The 19,096-nt window shown below is 38.9% G+C and overlaps 1 protein-coding gene across 7 annotated transcripts in view; it reads right to left on the reverse strand.

Annotated features, from left to right (window-relative positions):
- DCLK1 (doublecortin like kinase 1) overlaps nucleotides 1–19,096 on the reverse strand; it is a 247,369-nt gene that overhangs the window by 217,663 nt on the left and 10,610 nt on the right. For all 7 annotated transcript variants that reach the window (XM_054187925.1, XM_054187926.1, XM_054187928.1 and 4 more), the window contains exon 2: nucleotides 18,607–18,953. In XM_054187925.1, coding sequence (XP_054043900.1) covers nucleotides 18,607–18,953 — 347 coding nt within the window. The remainder of the gene's footprint in view (nucleotides 1–18,606; nucleotides 18,954–19,096) is intronic.

Consider the following 19,096-nt stretch of genomic DNA (forward strand, 5'->3'; position numbering starts at 1 on the left):
TAGCTTTTCTCTTTCACAGGATTATCTGCATTTCTGCATATATGAACGACTCTGTATTGTACAATACTCACTTCACACTCCTTGCAGCTATTCCAAATACTAATTGACTCAAAACCCACTGATGAGTAGCACTCATGTAACACTGTATAGTAATGGCACTTCATTAGACAATCAGTGAGAGGAGGTAGTCTAAATCTGAGCTACAGATTCTATACTAAGATCAAAAGACCCTATTTCTGTGTCTACACCAGCCTCTGAGCAAGAGTCCAATTCTCTCACTCTTTTCACTCTCACAGAACTGGATTTATTAGTATGTCTATGCGCGATGTACAATATTTTGTCTTGATTACCACTTACAAAACTAAAAAGCAAATTAATATTCTCCTTTGAAAATATGTATATTATATTGTAACAAATTCCAAATTAATTCCTTAGCTACTTTGAGACCATGGACTCAGAAATTCACAGCCATAGAACTGACGGCTGCAAGGCAGCCTCAAAAATAAAATTTTACACTAGCGCAGAATCATGACTCACAATATGCTCCCTCTATCTGCATTCATTTCAGAAAACTGACGAACTGATGACAGGTGTCAGTTTGTGCTTCTTAAAGGAAAGATCAGATGGGAATCCAGATTGTAGTTTTACCGGAGGTCAAATAAGAAAATAATTCTAGATTTCCAAAGAGCCTGAGGAGCCATGTGTCCAACAGTGATCCTAATAGTGCTCACTTTTAATCCTGTATTTGTTGGGATACGTAAAATGACAATACCTAATTGTTCTCTCCAAATGACAGAATTTAGACTCTTACCTTACATTGTAAAACCAATTTTTTTTTTTTTTTTTTACCAGACTATCACACAATTTGTTGTATGGTTGGTTAAGCCATCCTGAAAACATCCAATACATTATGCTTATGCAACTATGGCACCTTTCCACAGGAGTCCTGTAGCTGCATATAACAGGAGGTTTGTGATGGCTGAACTAAAAAGAAAAGCCAACACCTCAATTACACATCAAAAAAAACAAAAGTTCCTGCTAACAGTCAATATGGAGGCCATACTCCATCAAATACCAAGCTTACGCTTCCACTGTCTATTAGCGCCAAGAATGAAATCACTCTGTAGCAGTGTCCCTATCCTTTGTGTGGCAGAAGCTGTTCCTTGGCAACCGATGCAGACAAATGAGTTGCCACGGAAACAGGAAAGACTAATTTATAAAAACTCTGAAACAAAGCAGCTGTATAGGCAACCCTAAATAGGGTGGGTATGTTCTGTATTACTTCCTACAGCATTCCCATCATAAAAAAAAAAATAAAATAATGAAAATACTGAATTACTCACTGTCATTTTCATTATTTCTGTAAAATTGGATTTACAGAAAGCTAATGTTTCACTGCCTCAGCAGCAAGTAGCCCCTTTTCTCCCTTTGGTTCAAGTTGGCAAATACACCTGAAGATTTATACTTCAGTTGAAGAGGAAACACCTCCCACTTCAGCCACTGTTTTCTCTTTCAGGGAAGAGGCACAGAACGACTGTTGAGGGGTGTGCTGGGAACATTTGCAAGCTGGATAAAGCAAGTGTTCACATAGTGAAAAGGCAGAAAAAATTTGTATACCATAGCTAAGTATGATGTATCATACATCAGTGGCTCCATAACTTCAGTTAAGGAATGTATAGTCAAGTTTCTTATTCATTAAGAAATATTTATTAGTAGAAAATATTTTATCTTACTTAGTAATTAGAGAGATGTCAGAGACAACCATCTCCTGAATGAATTTTAACCATGTTTACACGCTGCTCAAGGCACGCATTTTCACTAGTGAACAAGGGCGGGGGATGTAAAACCCCACCACATGCTGCACTTCCCAGGAAAGGAAACCAATACAAGTCCTCTCTTCAAAGAGAAAACTAGTATATTCAGCTGCCTAGCCAGGCAACTTAACTCCTCAGTATGATATAGTCGACAGAAAGAGAGGTGAAGAGAGCCCGAGTACATCTGCTCAGAGACACGGACTCACTGATGGCAGGTTCCCATCCACGGGCACAGGATGGATTCTCCTCCTGCAACGTTAACCTCAGCACTCTCCAGTTCACCATGACACCTCCACAGAATTAGGGTTCGGCAGTAACTATTTGTTTACTGATGAGCTGGCTACTGCTAAACATGCCATCAGTGACAAGAGTCCTGGCTGTCTCACCTCCACAAGGGGAAAAGTCTGCTTAGAGCACCGAGAGCGTCAACCGGAGCCTGTTTTACTCGGCCATAAAATTCCATAAAGTCATTGGAACTGTTTCAAAATTGCTATCGCTCTTTCAAGCTTGACTTAAGCAGACCCATTGGTTCAAAATGTATTAGGGAAGGACCGGAATAAAGAGTCCATACACTTTACTGCCATGGGAATCTAAACCGGAACTGAAGACGTCGGCAACTTTAAAAGAAAACGCATCCTCTCGTGCTTTCTGCAAATCAAAGAAATCACTCATACAACTGTACTCATCTGCAGCTGTTCAATGAACTGTGAAAACCAGTGTTCTCACTGGTGATTATCACCAAGGTTGTCAGGTGTGTAAAACCCCGTGGAGCTAAAGGAAGGCAGCTGCTCTGGAGAAATGCTGCTCATCAATCCATTATTGTGAATTACAAAAGGAAAAAAAAAATATACATCCCCACTGAACAATTCCCTGAGTTCCCTTAGTTTAACACCTTATCTGCCATATAAACCAGCAAACAAATTCTGCACAGATACCATTAATTTTAATGCAATAGCGAAATAATTTCTGAGCTGCAGGGTGCTTGTAAGAAGTTTCTCCAATGCATTACATTATGCACCAACAGCCTATTTCCCACCACAGACAGACTCACCCAACAACCTGGCAAATACTACTGCATACAGCTTCTCCAGAGAGTTTTAAAAGTAAGTAGAGGTTAAAATTTAACCTGTGTAGTTTGAAGGGTTGGTGTACCAAATATTGTCTGTGAAGTCCTCTCTACTACAGAGCTCTAACAAGCTACAGTAACTTTTGAGTTAGCCTAAGAGAAACCCAGGAATATAAAATGAGACATGAGGAATTTGACTTCTTTTGACTGGACACTGAACAGCAGAAATACAGACCGAATTCATTCAAAAGAACTGCAAGAAACTTATCCAGCTATCTCAGGGGTGTAAGAAGTTTTTATTAGCATGTTGGCTGTTAAGTCATTCCACTGAAATACATCGTTGCACATTCTCCGCTTTTTGAAGAAACAAGGGAAGATACACTGCGCTAGGCACTCCTAATTCTCTTCTGATGAAGACATCGTCGGCCATAAATCTTCCAGAACTCCCCTTGATTTCAGGAAGTCAGTCAATAAAACTCCACCTGGATATCTGACAGCATTATACTTTGAAGACAGTTTCAAAACAGTGTGTGACAGATACATTCTTCACTGCCTATATGAATTCAGTTTACCCACAAAAAGATTAGAACCCCAAAGTGTCATCAAACTACCACCTTATTGGAACAAAGTAGCTGTTGTGATATCTGTTAAATCAAGAATATGCAGTTTACTGCTTATTGTAACAGTTCCTTCTTTCCTCATCCTAAAACATCCAATGGATTAAGGATCCTTCATCATTCCAAAACATAAACAACATCAAACATTTCCCCAGTATCTCTGAAAGTAAGGATTTTCACATTTTCATATGAAAGCAACACACTTCAATAGCTCTAAAGATCATCAGCAGCATTATGACGACAACTCTGTTGGTGACAATTTTTTCCACAGCCTGAAAAGATTTTAGCAAATATTTTGATGCAAGTGGCAGATCGTTTGCATTTACATGTGATGGACCAAGATCAGGGAAGAACCACCCCAAACTTTCTAGTAATGCTTTCCTCTCCAAAGACACCTGTATATGTCATCCTACATATGAAAACTATTTCCTTATAAAGGCAGCTGCCATAATCATGGACTAATCCAGACAGGCTTTGCCCAACTCTAGTACCCAGCAGCATCAAACTTCACCAAGCTGAGGGAAATCTGAGCCACACTAACCAGTGGCAGGGAGAAATGGGGGGGTGACAAACCACCGGAAAAAATAACTGAGATAGCACAATGCCAAGTTTTTGTTCATAGACAACACCAACTGGAAGAAACAAAAAAAATAGCAGAAAAAAATTCTAACTCCTTATTTGTTCCCAAGAGAAGCAATGTGAGCACTGGATTGCGGGTGTACGCATACATAGGCAAATGAAAGAGCTCCAACCTGCCCTTCCCAGATGGTCAAATTACTGAGTAGCAAAAATTTATGCAGGCATCTCTGAAGGAATAAAACCCTAACTATGCAGGGTCATGAATGAATAAAAAAAAAATTTGAAAAAAAAAAAATCTCTTTTTGATGTGTATTGATCATATCCTCATTCAGGAAATCCCTTTACATTTACTGGGGGAAAGAAAGAACACCCCCAAACCATTCCCTTTGCCTCCTCAACTCCTTCCCACACACCATCTTCCCTATAGGAAGGGAGAAAACAAGGAAGAGCACAGTTTGCCCAGCTGTTTTGCAATGTTGGTAAGTAGCTGATGGTCTTGCTTCTCCTCCATATGACAATTTAGAAGCAAGTGAATGAAGTAAGATGCCTGAAGAGAGTTTTCACGTGGTATGAAATTTTATGAATGAGAGCAGTACCAAAAAACCCAGGTTAATTTAGTTTATTATTCTATTGCAGGATGTGTCACAATACTTGGAACCTGTTAGCATTAGCCAGTTGACTCAGAACGGTATTATTCACAGCACTTAAATCTTTTCTGAGAAAAGAAGTTTGAGAACATGAAGCCTACAGAAGACTTTAAAGTCATATAGAAAAGAGTTGCCTAAAGGGAAGAAAATGCCAAATTATGGTTTCGCTAACAAGACAAAACAAAGTTAGGCTACTAAGTCTTGTCTGCTAGAATTTTTATTCAAAAAGCCCCTTCAGCTACTGCTTCACCAAATTAACTCTAGAGATTTGTATGCAATTCAATTTTTTTCAGACTTGCTAAAGATCTAACATAAATACTTGGATACATCACAGCTTATGCAGATGGTAGAAGACTCTCTAAATTACTTGTTACGTTTTTGGAAATGGAGGAGCATCTACGCTTCTAGCGCCCCCCTCTTCCTATTTTGGGATGCATTATTGGGAATTTCTAGGAGGCAGCTGCTTCTTCCTCTGCAGTGCCTACCAATAACCCCTCTACTCCCAGGGCTCCTGTAAGAGTTTCATGGGATTGTAAATCAGTTCCCTTTCCTAACCTACATGTAACACATGCTCCCGTGTAAAGAAGGCGAGTGATCTTTACAGCTTTTTTCAGTAGCTCTGCGCTGCTTTCTACAAACTCCACTCTCTTTGCTGTTCCTTCTGTACTTTGTTTAGCCTCACCATTACAGCCTACTAGCATCATCCATGACAACTTTATATTGTTCCCTCAACTTCTATGTGTATCTCCCCTCACGGAGGGCAGATTATCCAGTCTCATGCTCATCATCATGTCCACTGCTAAATAATCAGCCTCTCCTTCTCTACATCTCTATTTCTAAGTGACTGAGATTAAGTACTAATTTAAAGAGGAATTATGTACACCTTACTAATGGCAAAATGTCTTAGTCTTATTTTGCATAAACCAGACATTTAACTGTTATCCAGCATTTGCTGCCTAACCTTGATCAGGACTGCAGGCAGAAGTAGTGTCTTTGTTCTTTCTAATGCAGCACACACCCACCGCACCTGGGAGGACTGTTCCAGCTCCACTTGACAAGCTGAAAATGACTTGTCACCTTTTCTAATCTGCTTGGAGTTTATCTACCAAGTTTAAAGACTTATTTCCAGGGAGTAATCTAAAATAATACAGAAAAAAAGCTAAGGAAAGTTGGTACATGTTTTTAGTGAGGCTTTGCTCCCAAAGAAGGGAAATACTTACTGTACAGAGAGACTACCATTGATTTGGGATACAAAAACTTCCCACACGCTCTACTTAGGTTCTTTTAGGGGAGAAAATTTGGAGCTGTAAGGCTGCCTGTCATTTCAGGATTCCGGAATGATGTTAAGCCGTGACAGGCTGCTTAAAAAAAAAAAAAGTAAGCTCAATGAGTGCATAACATCATAACCTTGCTGTTCCAATGCTGCAGAAGGACAAGATGCTGCAGTTTAAAGCTAAAGGCAAGGAAGAACCTCTCCTACCCAGGGGAGGAACTGGAGGCAGTGGTGAAGAGCTTCAATCAGTATAGCCACAATATAGGTCGTTTTTCAGAGCACCCGCCTCTTATTTCAGTGATCCGCCTGATCATTTGCCTATAAGAGACGAAGCACTGTTAAAGCTTTCCTCTTCCTACAGAGGTACAATGTGACATTCAGTTGTTCCTCTCCCCCTCCTTCTGTAACATTTAAGAGAGCGGTTCCTACTGTATGCTGTGAAAGATGACTGGCATTCACTTGGACTCAGCACAAGAGAAACCAGAGCTTAATTTTCTTTTCTAGGACAGCCCTCCTCCATCTGCAGATAGAAGGGTTCGTTTTTCACAGGGATGCCACATTTAAAAGCTACTCCTCCTACAGTGTCACTGAAGACTTGCCAGAGAAAGGAAAGTCTCATCCTTTCACTCTCATCACCACCCTCCCCTCACAACCAACCAAAGTATAAAACACAACAGGCCACATATCAGGACCCCACATTTAAATACTGCTGCTTAAACAAGATTAAAATAAAGCTCCAATATAAATTTTGGTTTAAAGTATTTTTCAGGAAGGTTATGGGGCAGATGTATTCATTTTGACAAATACTTTAACTGAAAATGTCGGACATTTTATTAACTACCAGAATATTCATACATGACTATAAAAGGTTTTACTTCTTTTCAATCTTGTATTATAGAAATGGAGCCCCAGAGAGACTTTACCTGGTTGCTTGGCATCTCCATACTATGGATACTGAATATTCAAATTTATTTGTTGCTAAATTTAACCCCAAAAAAGTGAAAAATTCAAGTATCAATGTTCCTGGTTATCAGAAAGTTAGAATAGCCCTGTTCTTCCTATTTCATCCCTTTAGATACCATGTGTCTCTCAACCTTTGCTCATCATACTGAGAGCAATCAATGCTGATATTAGTCCAATTGCCTTTACAGATAAGGTACAGATATTTTACAGATTATTATACAGATATTTTAGTTTGCCTATCTCTCATGAAAAAAGCAGATGTCAACACCTGCTTTCACAAAGATCCTAATCAACTGCACAACAACTAAACACTTCCTACTTTTATGTCCCATTCTCCTACGTACATATGCTTTTCCACCATCCCACTGCAACGAAATGCTCAACCCTTCTTGCATTGAAAACCTTCGCATATCACGCTAACTGCACTCTCATCTGGTTTCTGTTCCTCTATTTCTGATAGGCCATTTGATTATTCTTTCCTACATTACCTGCTTCATATTTGCCTTATTAAATTTTACACTGATTGCAGTCCGTGTTCCCAATTCATCAAGATCACACTCTATTTAAACAGATTCCTCCAGAGTATTCACAATGCTCCTCAATCTGCCCCAGAACAGATGTGTTCTGGTTTAGAAACTGAAACATCCAAATACCAATTTTTTTCCTTAAAGCCTATAAGCCGCCTTCTTTTTCACAAATATACAGAAAACATGTTGGAGCACAGGAGGTATTTTTAAGTAGCAAGAATAAAAGAAGAGAGGTACAATAGCATTTCAAATAGCAATATAGGCTACTCAGACAACAGGAAATAATACAGTGCCTTTTTGTATTCCAGGTGTTCTCACCCTAAACCCACTGCTTCGGTATAAACTCTGCTACCACCATCATACCCACAAACAGGGGCACTGACCCTGTTCATGCTCACATAGCTACAATAAGAAGGGGACAGAAAATAAAACTACTCTGTATCAGAATCAACAATGCCATACATGGACTTTTTAATGATCATGAACGTCTATGTTTTTAACCTTTTCATTCTTAAGCGTCACGACAGAATTATGGCATGCATGAGTTTATTCTCATGTGAACATAGGGTCTCTCATTATCAGTGTCTAGCGTGCCAGGATCGTTTCCCACAACACATGTGTGTTACACTCACCTCCTTCTCAAAGTTATTTCCTCTCCAAGGAGCATGTACATATGCCACTTAAACACTCCATATATTGCATTAGTTTGAATTCAGATTTTGTGTAGGCGTAAGTTGCAAACACACGTTTCATACATGGAGAAACAGCAGAAGGTTAAAGAAATCTTGATTTTAAGCATACGAGATACACAAACAGAACCAAAGAGCCGGACTGTAGAATCTGGACGTTGTGCTCAGGAGACCATTTCACACACAAAACAAACCCCACAGAAAGTGTCATTTCTCAGAGTTTGCTAGATTTTAAATGAAAAGGAGTTGCTGAAATACACAGAAGTAGTAGTTAAAAACTCAAAGACAGTGAAGGAGTGTCCTAGAAAACCTTCAGGAACAAATGATTCAGAGGCAGATAAGAAATCAAGAAAGGGAACATGAGACAGCAGGATATTTAGGGGACAATTAGAATAAAGAGTCAAAGGTTGAGCTTTTGGATGCATGCTATATAGCAGCAGCTGCAGTTTGCAATTCAAATTAATGCAAAACAGACACATAACCTGGCTGCAAGGGTATGCAGGTGAAGGTATTTTAAACAGCAAACATTCTTCTATTTAAAAAGTCAGCATGTGCATTTCAAGCAACGTCTGTCTTCTCTCACTTTTAATCACTCTACCCTGGCTATTCCACAAGATGCCCCAAATCTTCCCCTACGGACTGGCAGCTTTGAGAAAATCGTTGCTTCAACTGAGCCAAAAAGATAATTAAAAGCAGTTCAAACTGAGATTTCACTCTCCGTTCACTCAATGAGTAAATGTCTCTTACAGTTTTAAGCTATTAAAGCTCAGAGGAGTTTTATTTAAAAGAAGTTTCTGAGATCCAACATTTAATGGAAAACCAAATCCACCAGACAAGTGAAGAGGTAAATCAGCCTTCACTACTTAACATGAGTTTTATTATCAGCAACAATCCAACTATGAATTCAAAACCCTATAATGCTTTGCCGTTTCCAGTGGGAGCATACTACGGTCTTCTGTCTTGCTTTCTAAACTTAAACTCACTTTTCTCTGGTAATTTCAAACCCATCTGTCCTCATTTTTATCTATGTGTAAAGTACCATACTCTGTCCTGCATACCTCAGGTCCCTGAAGACTTCTTTGCTCTTCTATGAATTCAAGAATTCAGTCCTATGAAAGAAGCTCAATTCCGTCCTCAGCAGCCTTCTCAAGAAAAAAACCTCGTTGTAGCAGGTGGTCTGACCTACTTCAAAAGTTTTTTTGGGGGAAAATGTAACAGAAAATACTTAATAAAATTTAAGAACAAACTATATGTGATATACACCTTGTCACATACCATTAACCAGTGATATCATGAAAACAGCCTCAAAAGAGTTTTATTTATAAAAACCTGAGACATTTTCAGCACACTACTGTCTTCATTCAGCACAATGGAAATATTTTAACTTAATGGTAATTGTATTAGTTCCTAAATCTGATTGAGTCGGGACGTTCTGCCTCCATGAACTGGCACACAGTACTGGGGACGTAGATTCAGAAGAGATTAAGTCAATAGTTCCTACAGGATTGAACAAATTAGTTTCAAGCTTAAAGAGGAATGGAGGGGTAAAGGGGCAGAATACATTGTACATCACTGATTTAATAATACTTAATATTGTTGTCCCTGAACATCATCTAAGTCTCAGTCCCACTTCTACTGAAATTCTCAGGAGAAATCCTCAGACACACAGAATAAGGAAACAGAATTGCATCTCCAACTTCTGTATGTAGCAGGGTTCATTTAAGAAAGAATCTTTCTAGAGTTAGAGACCTGAATTCATCTTGATTAACCTGATGAGCACCCGAGAAGTATGTCATTGCCCTAGACTCGCTCTCTGTGGAAAAAGAACCATGAGAGGCAATTCCAGACCAAATAGGTAGAATATCCAAAGACATTTGTGTTTCTTGCCACTCACTGTAATAGATGGCAAAGTGCATGGCTTAAGAAGTTGGAAAGTATCGAAAATAAGGTAAGATCCTTCACAGTTGACTGCAGTTTCGGAAAAGAAACCAGGTTCATAAAAGCTTAATTAGAAAAAGCAAGGTACAAAATTAGGCTATCACTACCATTTCCTCCACTGTCAGTAATGTTAGGACTATTTTGCTAATATCAATTATGTTTTGTGGTGGTTTAAAAATCTTGGTTCCTATAAACAGGTAGAGAAAAATTAAAGGATTAGGCTTCACAGAAAGAGACAGCCAGCAACAGAATATTTATATAGTTTGCCCTCTCAATATTCATCATTCACGGAAGAATTTTTTTCTACACAACAGCTTGGCAAAAAGTTGTTGAAGAGAAATGTGAGTGGAAAGAAGTAAGTAATCAAGGACATAATTGCACTAAGTCTCAGGCAGCTGTTCAAACTTGAGTTATCAGCCTTTAGTTTATTAATTTAACTTTTTCAAAAGAGAGATTATCAAGATTTTCCCAGTGTTGGTGCAAAAATTCAAGGCACAACAAAACAAGGACAAAATTACACTAAAATGCCTACATTAAAAAACAAGTATTTAAATTCTAATAAGCCACATGCAGTACTAAGACTTTTTCCTATGAATAGTATAATTTAATTTCTTAGGAAAGACACACCTACTACAAAAAACGATGAGATGATAATGTTTTTTTCTTTTGATGATGCTTAGAATTCTGCTAAATGGCTGTAATTCTTAATCTTCTTTTAACAACTACTTTTAGAAGGAAAAGAAACAACCCAGCAAATTCAAGATTCATTACTTTTTTGGTTGGTTGGTTTTGTTTTTAGTGGGGTTTTTTTGCTGGTTGTTTGGTTTTTTGTTTTGGGGTTTTTTTGGGTTTTTTTTGGTTATTTTACAGTCTTACTACATCATACCACTTCAGAGACAGGGAGTCGGGAAATACACACACCACACTTACTTATGCCAATGAAAAAATATTTCTAACAGCTTCAGACAGTAAAAATAAAATCATCCCAGTGAACATGACAGTTTGGCAATCCACACTGTAAAGTCTTCAAACTATTGAGCTCAGATCATTCAGTGAAAGTCACGAAATACAGTACCTCAGCAGGAAGCAGGAACAGTACAGAGAAAGTTTAGGACAACTACTATTTGAAAGCATAAAGCACAAAAAGATTTCAGCTGTTGACAAGAGAACCTATCTGGTCCTGAGGACTGCATGTTAGTAGTGAACAGTGGAGACTCTTTTCAGTGATCAACAGTAATCTCACACCCATCTCCACAACACATTCATGAGCATCATCAGAGAAATCTGAAAGCACTCTTCCAAGTCCCCTTTCACCAAACAAGTAAGGACAAAAACCACACCCAAAACCACCACCACCACGACCATATAGTTGGGGATGTTTCCACCTGCTCTTCCTCCCCCCCCTAGTCAGCAATACTTAACTGGATGAGAAGCTCTTCTTAGTTATATTGTACATTTAAAGTAATGAAGCAAAGTCAAGATGTACAGGAAAAGGACACTTACTCTAGCAACCGATAGTTCTGAATGACCACACCATCTCCTTCCCACTGAGGCACCCTTCCTCACACTTACAAAATATGATACTCTGCCTTTAAGGACCTGGAAATTACTCTTCCTTAAAAAGGGTTTCTAACTGTGCACAAACTCTCTGATGAGTAGCTGTATATCCTTATAAGACAGTAAGATCAACTTATGTGATATTTAAAGCATACTGAAGCAGATATGCAAGTTCTCAGTCTTATTCAATTAATAACAGCTTTTCTTTTGCACAGCATGAAAGCCAATCTAAAGGTCGCAGAAGATGGCACCTTCTCTTCTTAATTTTCAAAGTCAGCCTTCAGTTCTTAAGGGATGCCAGTTAGCAACCCTGGAAACTTCTATTGTGAAGAGAGCTTTTAGAGATGGAGCAACACAGTTGTCAATCTCAGCTTAATAGGAACCGACCTCAGACAAATGAATGAACACACTGATTTCAATTAGGAATGGGCTTCTGTTCTCTTCTTTACAGAAGACTTTATTTGAGTAACAATTAAATGTGTTAGTCAATGTCATAACATGACATCAAAACAGCCTACCCAGAGCCACAAGGGTTCAAGGACCTATCACAGCTCTCCTCTAACACCAGGATAATACCAATTGCCAGCAAACTGTCTACCCTAGCATGTATTTGAATGATTTTGAACCAGATTTTGATGTTTTTCTTACTAGACTAATTTGTAATGGAAGTCCACTTCTCTCAATAGGAGTCATAAGAATCTTCCAAGGCCCTCAGACCCCATCACCACCTGCTGAGACAGACTGAAAAACAAACAAAACAATCAGTGACTGAAAATTGTCTATCATGTCTTCAAAAGGGGTCTTTATCCCAGTATTGAGAAAAAAATCCTCATCTTTTAAGTCCTGCCCCAAAATCAGTTTCAAAATACCAAAGCCAGAAATTATATATCTTCCAGAGAAAGAAAAAGTTTTTGATTAAATATACTGCAGGCAGGAAGGAGGAAAAGTGAGGTGTATTAAAAGCTGGAGAGGTGCTCTTTGTTCTTAGAGAGTGTCTATCACAGCTACGTAACACAGTGTTCGGTTAGCATCTCCCAAACAGGGCCCTAAACTTCCTGTCTAAAATTAAGCAGCACAGGTATTTTCTGAGGGGTATGGCCATCTACTATTCACATTAGAAACCCTTTAGGAAAGAAACAGTTTGTACAGTGTAAGCACAATGGGTTTCAGGTCCTGAGGTGCAATATTAAAGTACCACCTCAAAAATAAGCACAAGTTTCTCTAGCTGTTGCTTCCCTGATAAAATGCTTGTGTGATCTGCAGAAGCCGCCTTACTTAACACTTGCTCCCAATTAGTCAGTGTCTCACAGCTACATCTCACAGAGAATTCACCATGTTCAATCAACACAACCCCTGTGTGCCTGTGGCTGGCAGGGCGCTCCAAAGCCTTCAACAAAAGAGAGAAGTTAAAATTACTGCACTCGAGAGAGGTCATACAGAAGATAAAATAGCTCTTATTGTCCACATTTTTCAAATTACGAATAATTTTAAGTTGCATGCATCTCAAGTGGATGGCAACTACAACTGAAGAACAAATAAAAAGAGCAGGCACAACCAGTCACCCTTAAATTTAAATGCGCCTTCTATATTAAGAATGGAACTGATTACAAGCGCTGATGTGAATCAAAATTACACAGCACACACAAAACAAGTCACTTGCTGCACATAAATTGGATTTTGTTTAACATTTATTTTGTCTAGATTGTTGTATAACATACGCTACACAAATGCTAAGCAGAGAATGTTTTTTCATGAACGATACCTACCATGCTTTATGTAGGCTTTTCTGTACCAATGACAATCAAGGTCTAGAGAAAGACATTTGAGATCTTTAATCCACCCTACAAAAGGGTAGATTTGGCCAAGAATTTACTGTAGAATACAGACATTTTTACCAAATGTTTTTGACTTGTTAAGAGCAAAACAATATAAAGCACATGTTCAGTTTAGGTGTAGGTGCAAAGAGTTGGTTTCTTTTTCTTGAGAGAGTACTTTATTAAAACAGTAGTACTAATTCCTTGTCAAAAATTAAAGATATTAGGTGCCTTCACAGAGAGAAGTCCACAGGAGAGGGAGCTTGTTTGTATCATATCCCCTTTACAGTGGGGTTCCAATAGAAAACAAAAACACATTCCACCCAATGAAGAAGAGTCAAGCTTTCCAGCACTGTGATGTTCCCTCTCCTTGCAGCCACAATTTTTTAAAAGTGGTTTTAATGGCTTAAAGCAAGGTTATTGAGGGACTCGCTCCCATTCCACCCTCCACCTCTCAACACACGTTTCCGTAAGGTATCTTTAAGTAACAGTAGCTGTATTTCATATTTGTAAAGGTAGTTTGATTTGAAATAAAATATTTTTTAAAAAATAAAATCAGATAGTGACTTTTATTCTGGTATCTCTGCCACTGACCACTTAGCTGTCTAGAGCCAAATCCACAGCATAATACTTCAACTGAAAAAATAATTTGCATGATTGCATCTAGTTAAGCTAAACAAACCACCTGTTCAAATAAGGAGGTCTCATTATAAACCAGATGTTTGTTCTTCCAAAAGCAAATGGAGGACTTACAAGGTGATAAAGCACTTTTGTCCAAACTTTAGTCTTTGTCTAAACATGCAAATTGTAAATACCTTGTACAAATGCACACACCATAACGCTTCTAAAAACTGCACTGTTTCACAGCTTTGCTGTTATATGTGACCACCATTGGTATTCTCTCATTTTATCGTTGGTGTTGTTCTAGAAGTGCATTGGTACACAGAAACCAGAGAACTAAGCTTGCAACACAGCAACCAGGCTCTATCTCCACGGGCAGCTTGTACCCTTGATGTTTGCATTGTGTGTATACACACACTGCCTTTTACAAAACCATATTTTCATGCACATCAAACTAAAAATGACACCTACTGTTAAGGGAAGGTTAAAAAACTAAAAAATAAACTGAAATAGTGCAGCTACAGTAAAGCAAGACATACTTTAGCAACAAGAAAGTGTTCCTTCTCTGCACAAGTACCTGAGAATGTTAAGGGTCAATACTAACAATGTCTTTTCATGCACTTAAACAACCTTTTAATATTAAAAAAAAAAAAAAGTAATGCTCACAGTAAGTGCCCTCATGATCTGAATTCCTACAAGCAGCTATTAAACCTATTCATTCTATTTTTATTTTTGTTACACAGCAAATTTGGCAAGAAGAACACTTCAAGACCTCCCCCTGGATAGGTTTTAATTTTGGCCTGAGCTCGTAAGACTGTTAAACACTTTCTAGAGTCCCATCATCATCTCCAGATTCATCAGTATCTTACAGGGAAGTGATTCTCTCTCTTCCTCCAAACATCACCAGTTCATTGTACCAGTAGAAAAAATAAGTACATCCATAAAAATACACATATACTATTCTAGACACAGTATGAAACTTACCCTGCTTTGATAAATCATTAATAACTGAACTGTGAATGTATGCTAAATACAGGACACCAATGTGCTATATGATCAGATTACAGTTGTATGTTATGCCCCTTTTTGTGCAAATTAAATTATACTCTGAAGTTTCAGAAATATTGCAGTCAAAATATAGATTCTAACATGAGTTATAAGTAAATGGAATAAACCACTAGTCACCCTGCCTGTAACAAGAAATACATTTTAACAAAACTAAATTAAATGAATGAAATCCAAAGTACACACCTACTCAGTACCAGAAATTATAACTTTCCTCAGGTACTGAGTGTCCCAGCACTACCTGCCTCACCAAGACAAGCTCTTTGCATTGTCATCAAATTTCATAGGCCACCATTTAAATTTCTTTTAACTGAGCACATTCATTAATGTCCTTTAGAGATACAAATGAAAACATCACAACTAACCAGGATGTTGGAGGGAAAGCATTGAAGCTCAGTTCCTCAATGTGTAGTGTCAGTATGGGACAACCACCTGACTCAGATGCCCAGTTAAGACTCTGGACTCCTACTACTCTCTTTTGATTAGCCTGAGGCATCTAATGATAGTACCCACCACCAGTATGCATACTTCATTGCCCATCTGCACTAATGATATATGAGACTCATGCCAATTTTTGCCATGGATGGGTAATTCCAGTGTTGGCTTCATGAAATAAACTCACAAGAGATGACTGTACAGAACAGCCTTTCTCCAAGTTACATTCCCAACAAATAATCCATGGAGAGCTTTAGTCTCTTATCCTTACAGTAAATTACTTTTCTTGGCTCAGAGCTTTAAGATTTTATTGATTTTTAAGTTAGTGATGAAAGATTTAATCACAGATTTGTAGATTTAACCACTGAACACAGGCTCTTCCAGAACCTTCCAAGCTCCAATAGGAGTCACAGTAGAAGTTCCCAGCTATAAACACTACTGGGAAAATTTTGGATTTGCCATGGATTTACTCCCAGTAATCATTCACAGCTTGAGTTTAGCAATAAAGAAATCCATCATTGTGCCCCCAACGCCATCTGGGAGCTCAGGCTTTTGGCAGAGGAAAACGGAGCAGCGAATGCTTAGCAGCACAGGAAATCAATGACTTCCCCGCGCAGGGGCAAGCAACAGGCTGCTCCTGCTGAGCATGGTATCACTCGTTTCCCTTTCTGCCAGCAAAGCTGCTTTGTACGTGCAGTGAGCAAAGTCTCCATTACGCTGGCACAACACACACACACCTTCCCCCAAATCCTGCCCTTACCAGCAGGGTTAGGCAGCCAGCTGTGCAATTTCAACAGAACAGCCAGAAAGGAAAGGAGCGAATACATGTGGAGACACCAGTCTCCGGGAGAGCCTTTAGGCGGGAGGGTTACAGGCTATGAGGTAGGTAACAAATGCCCCAGCACACCAGTGATTTAAGCTCGTCTCAAATCCCATGACTTGAGAAAGGATTCAGCTGAACATTGAAAACATCAAGGTCAGGAAAACCTGGTCTTCCCTTTCCCCCCAGTAGTATGATAGTACTATTTACCTCCAGCAATTAGAGCTCTGAAACAGGTGTAAAGGCTTTTTTTTGTTTTAAGCACACGCATTAGAGGGGAGTTTGGAATATATATTTAAAAAAAAAAAAAGTGAGCACATTATCCAGGAGACAATAAGCCGCATCGACATCCTTCCAGGCTGCACTTCTTCATAACTAATCCACAAGTTTATTTACATATATAATACAAAACAGATATGCATCCCTTTTTATTGAGAGGGTTTACAGGAACTGGAAGAGTCACTCAAGATCTTCTGTGAAGGTCACAGTAGAGATCGCCACTGATCTCTGCAGCTTTTAAATCATAGAATGGTTTCGGTTGGAAGGGACCTTAAAGATCATCTAGTTCCAACCCCCCTGCCATGGGCAGGGATACCTCCCACTAGCCCAGGCTGCTCAAAGCCCCATCCAGCCTGGTCTTGAATCTCAACTCTTTTCTCAAATTTACTAGCGTTGGTGCTCCCTGGAGCATGAGACAAGGTAAGAAAGATAGGAGTTGCGAGTTTCCCCAGACACGCACTTTACCTTTGCTGCAGGCAAAAAGAACTTCACATCCACATTTTTGCTCCAGGTCAAAGTTCCCAATGAAGTCACAGTAATGGGATCATTTATAGGCATCAGGAACTGAACTATTGTCTGTAACTGATGTCAGAGGTTACCGATACAAAACTGCAGATGGAAGGGACTTCTGGTCAAGCCACACTTGGCTACAATTTAAACCAGTGCTCTGAATAAGCGGCTTGTCCATCAACGAGCCCTCTCTGAGATCAGAGGGTATTGCTGTAGCTGTTTCCAGAGCTATGCTTGTATACTAACCCCAGTAACTGCGGACATGTTAGGATCACCACTGGATCTAGCTGACCATTTACCTGTACCAAGCACATTTTGCAGCATCTCCTGACAGCTACACTGTTAGCTGTATATCTGCAAATTGTTAAGCCTAGAATCTGTAAAACACAGCTATGTTACAGCAGAAATATCTCTAGCAGCTTCTAGCTGCTCAGGGAGACGTCCGTCCATCTTTCTACCCACATTCTATACCTCTATCATTTCTTCAGTTTAATAAGTTACATCTGTAAATGCAAGTATCTGCCTTATTTCTCTAGAGTCACCATTGCTCTAAATCAATTCAGGTCATGCTGAAATTAGTCTTGCCCTTCACCAGGTTATCAGCTTCTCCAGTTTTGCTATAATTAATATATGTCCGTAGATAAATTACAAATAAAGTTAAAGACAAAAAAAGAAGTAGGATTACTCTGTAATATTTTTTATTGCCCCTCTATCTCCAAGTTCAATAAGAAGCCTCTCAAATCTCACTCTACCCCAATTTAATAAGTCATCAAAAAAGAGACATTACTTGAAGGTATGTCATAGAAGAAACAACATGTAACCTACAAGAGACTCCTCAATAAGTGTGGTCACCACACATAACCCTACCTGTTTTCCTGCAAAAGGGAAAAAGATCATTCATTTTCTAAGCTTGCACCTTCTTCATCCATTCTAGCTGCAGTGAGACTCATGACTTGGTCACTCTGGACAGCAGGAGGCCTGCATTTATCATGGTGGAACGTGTCCTCATTGTTTATTCTTACAGTTTATGGAAAGGCAAGTACAATGACTCATAGAATTGCTGCAAGAAAAAGCTGAAACAAGTTAACAGAATGAGCTTCTTTAAAATCACATCCTTCATCCTCCATTTCCGGCATGCAGAGCCAAAACCACATCACACTTTCGACTGACAGTTTTAGACCTTTTATCATAAATGGTAAGACCATCACTGAGACCAAGTAATGCTTCATGATGTGTTTCCAAACAGCTCACAGATCTTAAGTACACTATAAAGAGTAGAAGACATGGTTCTATATTCTAGAATGAAGTAACTTTTAACTAATGTGCTCTTCTTTTCCTTTTGGAAAATTTTATTTTCTTCATGCTGAGAATTATCATCATGAAAATTCTTACCTGTTTTCCATCTAGTGTGTATAAGCGTTTAACCACCCCTGAATCCAGCTTGATGGCATCGGTTATATCAGTAAGAACCTGTTCAAATGAATGTGCTGTCTTCTTGTTGAGCAGGATGCGGACTGCTTTCCGTGGTTTCACTCCGCTTCTGATGATAGTGACTAGTTTAGGCCTAATGAAATCCTTATTCTCTTTTGCATCTGGAGTACCTCCTTTAGCAGTGGCAAGGGACGGCACTGAACGAGAAGTGGAAGTTGTCTTAACATTCACTGACCAGTTTGGGTTTACATTCTTCGTGTACTCCAGTTTCTTGAAGGGTTCTATGGAACCACATACATAGCTTTCGCCTGCAGAAGCAAAAATGCCGGCAAGTTAGATTGGAGGGTGGAAGGAAAAAAAACCACAAACAAAACAACACAACCAAAAAGCCCCCGACACACCACAGAAAAATACCAAATCAAATCCTTCTCAAATTATTAAACATTATTCT

Source organism: Rissa tridactyla, chromosome 1 (genome assembly GCF_028500815.1).
Source record: "Rissa tridactyla isolate bRisTri1 chromosome 1, bRisTri1.patW.cur.20221130, whole genome shotgun sequence".
Lineage (NCBI taxonomy): Eukaryota > Metazoa > Chordata > Aves > Charadriiformes > Laridae > Rissa > Rissa tridactyla.